Here is a 10,000-nt window from a genome sequence, read left to right on the forward strand (position 1 = left end):
GCTCAAGCTACAGCCATGGAGAAAAAGCGCCGCCAGGGACTCCAACTTGTGCGGACCAGAAGAGAAGAAGCCCTTCTTGAAATTGATGGACCAAGCTATGACCCTGGAGGATTCTAAGGGCTCCCTTAAGCCTCTGAGAACTAAATCTGGATAGTTTTCCACCCACTGATATTCTTTTCCCCGAACAATCATAATATATAATTTGTTGTAAACTTTAAGTCTGTTTTCTCAAAACGAGCGATTTTTGCCTTTGAGAAAAGATATTTCAAGAAAGATTTAAGCTATTGACCTGAAATTTTCAGGAGAGTTAGTGCTCATTAAATGAATTGATATGAATGAGGGAATTTGTCAAGGGCTTGCTGGGGAAAAAATGATCAATGAAAAATCCCCCACATTTTGATGGTTTAACTTGAGATGGCTCTTTTGGCATGTGATTTTACAATTTTGCAAAATCCTCCATTCATATCAACAATTAGGTACTATTCTTTGAAATAACATAAGAAGTTTATTTGTCTGTGAAGTCTGCAAAGAGAAATCTTTTCTCAGGTACCCGAGGCTTTTGCACTGCGGGTAGTGCCTTTGACAGCCTGGTACCAGGTTACTTTTGCTGGCAGTGCATAAAAACATTCGTTTTCAGAACCTTTGGAGTATAAGCTTTCCAGTTATATAAAGTTTGTTATGGTTTGGATTAAAACTGTGATTGCTACATGCTATACAAAAAGTGCGCTTTTTTCAGGTAAAGCCCCACCTTAAGTTTATTAATATTTTATTAGAAGCTGTGACTATATGACACTGTATTAAATGATATATTCTTAAAAAGAAATGTCTAAAGTTTCATTTGATATCTCATTTATGGTAGTATGTTGACCATTAAACAACTTAGAAACATTTATTTGTTGGTCCTCTTGTATCCTTAAAATCCACCCCCGGGAGCCTGGGAATGAAAGAGTTAAAAAAAAAAAATCTAAATAGTGTAAATAGTCCCAGTGACAATGAGCCAAGATGACTACTCGATGATACCCACCCGATCCAAATTCTCCTAGCTAGAATTGATGACGCCATCATTTACGTCATAGGTAGGGAGAATTCGAAAATTCAGCCCTGAGTGAGCGGATACCACTACTACTATCGTGAGTATCGCTCCACGATTGCTTACACAAGGGACCGTCCCTCACCCCTTTAATGTTCAACATTCTGATTAGATTCCAAGAGAAAAGAGTAGCGCTCATCGGTGATATAGAGAACAAATGTTATGATTTTGTCATTTTCATTACCGTAAACTGGGGAGAGGGTAATGTCCTCTACAGGGAACAGAACATTATGCATAGTTAATGGACCAGAGAAATACGACACACTAAAATCATCGATGGGAGATGTCATCAGTGAGTTAAATAGTGTCGTTAAAAATGGCAAGTTAGAGGTTAGTAAAAATATGGGGGCACTTTGATTCCCTTTACCATTTGATCAACACTGATTCAGAGGAAAATGGAGACCTTAACATTGAAGTCTTCGAAAAATCGAAGGAGTTTGTTGAACACTTTTGCTCCCTTGGTGAAATGAGAGTTGGGTACAACAAAGCAAGAGTGACAACACATATGCATGCCCTCTGCTACCATGTCCCATGCTTTATCAAAAACTACAAATCCTTCAAGCAGTTCACTGGACAGGGTGTTGAAAAAAAACGACATCGCCAAACGAATTTTTTTCCAAAAGTCAAACAAATGGGATGCAGCTAGGGATGTTTTGCAGTTAGAGAGAAGACAACAAGCCCTTCATCATTGTGAAGGGGAGAAGAGAAAATATGAAAAACAAAACAGTGAATACTACAATAGTGGGATTGTTGATTCAAGGAAGAAAAGAAAGCACTCCAGGGGAGGTGCCAGTGAATCTCAAGGCAAACCACCTGCTTCTAACACCAGTGAAGTCACAGGAACAAATTATGAAAAAATGACAATCAAAGAGCTTATACAGAACATCAAATCACAAAATTTCCAGGTGAAAGGAATATCAAAATTAAAGAAAGCAGAACTGATTGACATTTTAATGAACAGTGATTAAAATAATATTCACGACCCACATGTACTTAAAGGTTATTATGAAAACAAGACACTTCAAGTTAACGTTATAAAAACAACCTTATTTAATTCTGTTTAAGCCTAAAGAAAACTCTTTCACCAACCATTGTCAAACATTTCATTTCTCTTTAAAAAATGTTAGACAAGTTCACAACAAAACCATTATCAATATAAAGATATAATTTTAGAAAAATACCTATACATTGCTTTAAGTACTGAAATTTTTGTGGTGATTGTATTCTTAGAGCAGGCTTTCCTCATAATAACCACTGAAACTTTTTCAGAGGGAACAAGTGGTGCCTTCTTAAGGGAACCAAAATTATTTACAATGAGACGTTTTGAATGAAATCTTAGCTGTTTTTAATTTAACGGGAAAATCAACTGACACACCTTCACCTAGTTCATTAAATTAATAATATCAAAATGGATGCAAACAGAACCTGGAAAAATCCTCTTTCATGTACAAATTGAAACCATCTGGGGCAATTGAGCCCTTATTTTTAAAAATGTATCTGATTATGTCATGATCTATACTTATGTAGGTATTAAAACTAACACAAACTGACTTGCACTTCAAAATACCCAATACAGCTTCCACAAATGCTGCAGCTGCTGCCTCCAGTCTCCAACCTTCTATGGTTGGTTCAGTATAACTTCGAAAATAAAAAGAAAACATGTTTTTTAAATCCTCAAACTTCAGAGAACACTACTTAATTTGACTTAAATTTAGGTCATTTTAGCACATTGAAAAACCTTTTAAAGTTAGTAACACTGAACAAACACAACTTTGTATGCACATGAGGTTCTATGATAGTATTTACAATTAGGAATCATGAACAAAAAGCATCATCTACACAGGGCGAAGCACATCACTCGCCCATACTTCACTAGTGGAAAATGTTTTAATTCCCCGGGCAATATTTATACTCTGGTAACTTTATCATGTTTCAACAACAATGTCAGTAAATTATCTATTATATATTTATACAAGCAAAACATAATTCAACTAAAAGTTAGCTTGCAGCTACAAAAGATTTTTCAATAAGCAGTCTTTTCTATTACAATAACAAACTCCCTCTCAGTTTATATTGATGTATTAAAATAATATTTGTAATTTGGATACATGTCTCTTATAATTACCTTATTGCAAGGCAATTTAAATTTTCCAGTAGCTCCCAGCTACAAGTCAAAATGGGCCAATTCTTCCATTTTATGAAATATTCAGTAACCTATCCAATGGAAATGAGTAGCTACTATTTAGCAACATTTTTTCATTTTGTGGATAAGAAAGCGAGTGTTTAATGTTCGGTTGGCAACTCAAGTGCACGCACAGATAAGTTCACGTATCTTTTTCCCCCGTCTTTTGCTGATCACTCTTACCACAAACATATCAGAATTTGATTTCCTTTTTTTCCTTCCAAGGCTCATTCGAAGAGCATAGTTCGTTCAACCATTTGCAATTTACACGCTCACGCACTCGAGGGGGCGCCATCTTGGCAACTTGTTTTAAGTGAGCACTTCAGTTACCGTTTCAGCGCTACCGCATTGCTATTCGTTCAGGGGGGGCAGAATGTCATCAATTTCTGGTAATAGTTATAAATAAATTACCTACCCATACCCCCTATTCGTTTTAAAAGAGGTATGTGACAGATGTCTGTTGGGGTAAACATGTGTTGGCGGGAAAATTTGATTATACGAAGAGATGGGTTGCTGAGTGTTTTTATAGGTTGGTCAATATAAGCAGTGAAGAAAGAGTGAAGCAGGAAGAAGCAGCGGCAACAGCCAATTTGTGGGGAAAAGGTTGTCACTAAAGAAGACCTTGAAAGGTACGAAAATATTAAGAAGAGATAGAAAGATATGAAAATATCCTTCAAGAATTGAAGAAGCGAGAAATGTCAAGAATGCACGTCTTTTATCAAGCGTTACACGAAATATATGACCCTGAAAGAGGAGATAAAGCCAAAGCCAGCAAATTAATGAACGCTTATCACAAATGGTAAAATCATTTTATCCTTTTTTAGACTGACAGTGAAAGCTATGATGAATAATTTCCAAGATGCTATGTATTACTTTATCGAGACATATGGTACCCAAAGAAGAGAAGATTACAGGACGGTCTTAGCCAATCAACTCAATTCCAACAAAGCGTTTCAACCTGGGTCCACGTTTCAAGCTTATTTAACGGTATTCCTAAAAAAGGCGGCAACTCAAAATTTATTTTAGAAAACGAGCCACTCCTGATGTCGTGCTTAAACAACAATTAGTACTTAGCATTCAGAATGATGATGTCCTTTGTTGCACAAGAGTTATTTGTGTCACGAAAGCCTGGTTGCACAAAGATGACAGTAGAGACACCAAGCGACATTATCATATAATAAATTATTGAGAAGCCTATTAAGCACGCATAGCCCGAAAACTTCACGAAGAGGCAGGTGTCCCTGGCCTAAACCCCACAGTGCAGTCATATGACCAAGACAACATGCGCAAACATTACATCAACTGCCTGAACTCACATAATATGGTTCCTTTCCCAAGAACGTCAAGACGGGTACCATATCATGCAATCAACAAAAGAAAAGCAGTGACAATCTACTGTGTGTGTAGAATGCCATATGACAAAGAGAGTCTAAACGTGGAGTGTTGCCAGTGTAAACACTGGTATCAGCCAACATGTGTAACAATTCCTGCATGGGCAATCAACACTAATCGGAAATGAAGATGCAACAAGTGTAGAAGCTTGCCTGCTACAAAAGCAAATCTACAAACGCTGTACAGCTAGTCGTGTAAAGCACAAAAAAATATATATTGGGAGGTCATATGTTTTGCAACAATAATTGCAACAATAACACAATTGCAATGATATTAAAATGTATCCAAAAATCACTTTCATTATGTTATTTCAATCAGAATTTAAGGGGTTCATTTAAGAGCTCAAAATTCAAAATACTAATAAACACGATTGTAGTTGATTCCAACCACACTAATGTATTCTCTAGACAGTCAAGTTTGATCATCAGCAGTAACCACAAAAATACTGGCAATGGTCTGAGTGATTTGTATTTAAAATTATGAATGAATTCAAAATAATGAAAACAATGAATTTCTTCGTCACTTTTGTCTGCGTAACTTATTTTTCCTTGTTCTTGTATTTGTGGTGCTTTAATATCATGATGAAAATTGCCTGTAAGAATTTCATGGATGATACTTATAGACCCACATTTAATTCATAGGTTATATTCTACAAGTTCAAATTGAAATACTTAACATTTAGGAGGAAGCTCAAGCTGAATATTCAAATGTTGACAGCCGGTGTACTGTCATCACACAATCATCTTAAAATTGTGAAATATGTACATCAATTTATTTAATACAAGTTTGAAGGCTTATCATATGATAAACTTCTCACTGAGTACTTTTCAAAAATTTCTGTACATATAAGTTAAACACAAATGCAATTAAAATTAATTTAAGAAATAAATCTTTATTAGAAAGATCCTATTTTTGCGACCTGTGTAACAGAGGCTACGATCACGAAGATTTTCGAAATTATCCCTATGACAGTCGACGTTAAACAACCAGAATGTGGTCCTAAACGTGGTTCCCCTTCGCTGCCCCGCAATGCCTGTCATCGGAAGTTTTACAATGAAACGTGTCTACAATTACATGTCACGCAAGGTGTATGTCAAACACTGAAACGATGTCCTGAATGTTGCAAACAATTTGATCCCAGAGATGAAAGAGCCTCACCGATGCCATTACGACAAGTGCCGTATCTCCAAGAAAACTGTCCATCTTTTAGACCATCAGTGTTACATTCAATGTGTCAAACCTGAAGATTTTAAGGAAAAGAAGACTAAAAAACTACTCGAGTATCATCGAGGAATTAATCCCAACGCTTCTATCTATGTGGACCCACCTGTCTTTGTCTATGCGGATTTTGAAGCCATGCTTTCTCCTGACAAAATACATCTACCTATTCTCGTGTGTGCTGCCACCTCTCTCTCTGATACTATTTATTCTTTCTATGGGTCTGATTGTACGGCAGATTTCTTGGCGTTTCTCACCTTATTGACAGTGAATGAGTATGGTGAAAATCGAGATGTCATTTGTATCTTTCATAATCTGAAAGGGTACGATTCGGTGTTTTTACAACACCAACTTAAAAGAGAAGGAAGACATATGGAAGACATGGTGAAAATGGGTACCAAAGTCCTTTCATTTGTTGTAGGACCTAATAAGGCAAGCCTCCATATCACTGTTATGTTCCGCCTCGCAACTATGGACACTGATGGAAAGGAAAGTACAACTGAGAATCCATATGTCCTCAAGGAGCATGTTTTCGTGATCAGTGACGACCCATTGCAGGATTTCAACTCCGTGCATCATGCACAGTGGCTCATAGGAAAACACCTTACCCAAGATCTTAAGGTAACCGTTAACCGTCTCAGAAACTGAAGGTCCTTGTAAGTCAATGCTCGTTACTGCGCTGAATGCCTCTATGAAAATTCTTCTTGCAAGAATAAGGATCTTGTAGATTACTTTGAAAACGTCAAGTTAGAGCGAGAGGCATACCCTGCAGGAACACGCACGCAAGATGACCAACCCCTTTCGACAGAGCCATTACATCTACATGTTGCGGATCTGATCAATGAGGGCAGCCATTGTGGCACAAGATGATGACTCATACGACTAATGAAGGTGACGAGTAATGGCCTTGTGACTTTAAGAGCCGAGGAAACTGATGACTATGGCTGTCAGTTTCAAGCAGGGAACATAGTTTTGAAGGGCCAATTTTCCTGAGACATAACTTGACAGTCATGAATTATAAGCTCGATGTCAAGAAGAAAGCGATGGTTCATCCTGGAACAGTCTGTTATGTGTGCTCAGAACTTAAAAAGGAAGGAAAGGGTCGTAACAAGGTGTACCGGGTGGCAATGGATGTACAAGAGGACATAATTACCTCATTGTAGCAAACTTTTGACACAAATATTGTTGGTAACCTTACCGAAAGTAAACTGTACCTATGTTGTGGGCAACTCTGATTCCCTTGTGATCAAAATTTGCCTTAATAATTATTTTATCCTAGTGTACAACCTTTTCCATAATTATACTTTATCTGCTTTATCTGATAAAATACAGCTAAAACTTTGATTTGGCTTTACTTTTGTTTCATTTGCATTTAAGACAATTTTTTATCAGAAAAACTAACCCGATATTGTTTAAAAACGTGAAATGGGCGGGACCTCATTGCATTCAGGGTACTACAGAAATTGCTCCAACTAATTTCAAATAGGTCAACAAGTTGTAATTTTATTATAGAAGTTCATTTTCTGTGCAAATAAATGATTTTAAATGAATTTTGAAGTTCATTCAAATTTTTTTATATTTCCTTAGCATGTTACGCATTTGTACGTATGTACCGTGCTACTGATCAAAACACTTCATTTCTTGTGATAAAACTACGAATTTATCACACGACGTTTGAGAAGCCTGAAATATTTTGAGGAGGAAGTTAAACGAATTGTGTGAATTAAGGAGCGTCTACCTTGAGCCGAGCGTTTAGATCATCTACAATCCGTATTTGATTTTTCTTTATTCGCTGCAGTTGTTGTTCACGTTACTGAGAGGTGAAGTCCGATCAAGCAGTACTCATTAAGTTCCTTGGACATATGAGTTAATCTGATACAACTAACTGCTTTCTTCGATTATGTTGACACAGCATGGAAGTCAACAGGATTACTGGATGTAGGCCTTCTTTGATCACACCTGATAACCACTCCATGTTGCAACCATATTAAATTCTCATTCGATTTAGATGAATGAATGCTCAAAACAAGTTGTATGAATCTGTAACTTGCTTCCGAAATTGTTATAGGCGTATGAGCAGCCCAAGATGTTAAAAGCCACTTAAAGAGACACAACTTTGGTAAAACACTTCATTTCTTGTGATATAACTACGAATTTATCACATGACCTTTGAGAAGCCTGAAATATTTTAAGGAGGAAATTCAACGAATTCTGTGAAGGAGGGTTGGACATTTGCACTCGGCCACTCACCCATGCGAGTGTCAAAAGTGTCGGGCGAGTGCAAATCACAGATCACTCGCCCGTTTGGCGAGTGCGATTTTTCATCGCCAAGAAATTGATTAAATTGCAAAATAAACGATTTTTTTTATACTCTGTTTTGCCGAGAAATCTCTAAACACAAACTTACCAAAGTCCATATCTGTATGGCAAAGTTTTATACTCCAAATTGTCCAGAAAAATGGGCGCTGAACATTGAACTTCGCAAAATAGAAAACAATAATGGCTTCCGCCTTGTGATAACACCCGTTCCTCACGTTGTAACCCAGTAACTACTGGACTTGTAATGACGTTGTAACCAGTCAATTAATGCATTATAATCGGGATAGACCTATTGACAAATCTAGACCTGGGGGAGGGGTGAATGAGTAACTAAATTGCCCATAAGAGACGCCATATTGGATTTTGATGGGAATGTTTTTTGGGCCGGGTAAGATGAAAGGATTTTCCTCCTTTAAAGTGGTAGACAGATCAAATAAAACCCGGAAATCCACCGTCCAACTTCCTTCTACTCTGCCTCTGGAAAAAGAGAGGTGAAGAAGAGGAAGATCCGTGCGCTTTGTGTGATGGTGACCCGCCAGATTCCAACGATGATGTGGTGCCCACTTCCTCCACCAGCTCCTACAAAATGCGCAAGGAAAGGCTCCACAAAAACTGGGAATCCTTGCGATCCACATTGCTGAAGTTCTCTGTTGAAATGGAAGGTTTCGTGCCCCATCAATGTAATTGTGGTAAAACGGTGGAAAGTCGATGCAGGGATTGTAGCTTTACGGCATACTTCTGCCTTGATTGCTGTAATCACCTGCATCAGACCAAACATCATTTTCATCACCCAGAAATAATACAGGTATGCATGACCTTTATAATTATCAATTTTGTTTTTTTGCCCAGAAGAGTAACCCGGGTTTAAGAAATTTATTAAGCTTGTCTTTTTTTTATACTGAATTTTTCAAGACGGTGTTTGGAAATTGCACACTGTTCCTGACAGGACATTGAGTAATCCCTATCATTCTTGCTCATTTTCCTACCCAAGGGAAATAACGGTTATAGATGAAAGAAGTAAAGCTATCCCTAAAGACCAAACCATGATTGTTGTTCATGTTAATGTAGTCCTGGTATTCACTTTTTGCAGTTATTTAATATATTGTAAACATTTATATTGTTTTGGTGAGCTTAATTCTAAGGTTATTAAAATATCGGTATAAAGTCAGCAATGTTCTTCCTTGTTGAATATTTTTTTCTGAAGGTGGTCAGCATCTATTGAAGATTCTCTGTTGCACTTGTTTTAGTGTGGCAGAGAGTTTTCTGTTTCAAGGTTTGTGGCCTGCTACGCCAGTGGAACCAACCTTGGCATTCACCACAAGTCTGATGGAATTTACCCTGGCACTTGTGATGGAATGCCAAGTTTCCATTTTTGATCTTGCGAAGGCCTTAGACTTCTACTCCCACCCTCTCATAAAGGTTCGTTATAGGTTTAGCTGTAAACGACTCCATCGTGTGATAGTTATCAGGGTCGGCCAGGGTTTTTGGGTATATGGTATTAAGGGGCTTTTTTAATTCGGGTATACGGTATATTTCAGCTGAAAGATGGGTATACTACTAATTTCGGGTATATAGTAGACTATATAACGCTTTGATTAATTTTAGGTATATTGGGAGAAATCTTGGGTGTTTTGGGGTATTTTGGCAGATCTTTTTCGGGTATACTGGTATACCACTATCCCCCGCTGGCCGACCCTGGATTATTGAGGGCAAAACCAAATAAACCATCACACAAATAATATAGAAATCATGAGATCATAATATATTATTGCTTTAGTATAAATCTTCATGACCTAGCC

General features: G+C 37.4%; 3 protein-coding genes and 1 pseudogene across 3 annotated transcripts in view; 3 read left to right on the top strand and 1 right to left on the bottom strand.

Annotated features, from left to right (window-relative positions):
- Window positions 1-797, top strand: part of LOC131784961 (piggyBac transposable element-derived protein 4) — a 5,454-nt gene extending 4,657 nt beyond the window's left edge. The window contains exon 2 of the mRNA XM_066163972.1: window positions 755-797. The gene's annotated coding sequence lies outside the window, so the exon portion shown is untranslated. The remainder of the gene's footprint in view (window positions 1-754) is intronic.
- LOC131788405 (uncharacterized) overlaps window positions 1-802 on the top strand; it is a 3,343-nt gene extending 2,541 nt beyond the window's left edge. The window contains exon 2 of the mRNA XM_059105488.2: window positions 1-802. This exon is cut by the window's left edge and continues 1,454 nt beyond it. Coding sequence (XP_058961471.1) covers window positions 1-117 — 117 coding nt within the window. The 3' untranslated portion in view covers window positions 118-802.
- Window positions 803-2,240: 1,438 nt separating this feature from the next.
- Window positions 2,241-3,567, bottom strand: LOC131788543 (uncharacterized; annotated as a pseudogene).
- Window positions 3,568-7,927: 4,360 nt separating this feature from the next.
- LOC131794993 (uncharacterized) overlaps window positions 7,928-10,000 on the top strand; it is a 4,069-nt gene continuing 1,996 nt past the window's right edge. Inside the window, exons 1-3 of the mRNA XM_066163611.1 lie at window positions 7,928-9,006; window positions 9,113-9,218; window positions 9,406-9,620. Coding sequence (XP_066019708.1) covers window positions 8,788-9,006; window positions 9,113-9,218; window positions 9,406-9,620 — 540 coding nt within the window. The 5' untranslated portion in view covers window positions 7,928-8,787. The remainder of the gene's footprint in view (window positions 9,007-9,112; window positions 9,219-9,405; window positions 9,621-10,000) is intronic.

This window comes from Pocillopora verrucosa, chromosome 3 (assembly GCF_036669915.1).
Source record: "Pocillopora verrucosa isolate sample1 chromosome 3, ASM3666991v2, whole genome shotgun sequence".
In the NCBI taxonomy this organism is placed as follows: domain Eukaryota; kingdom Metazoa; phylum Cnidaria; class Anthozoa; order Scleractinia; family Pocilloporidae; genus Pocillopora; species Pocillopora verrucosa.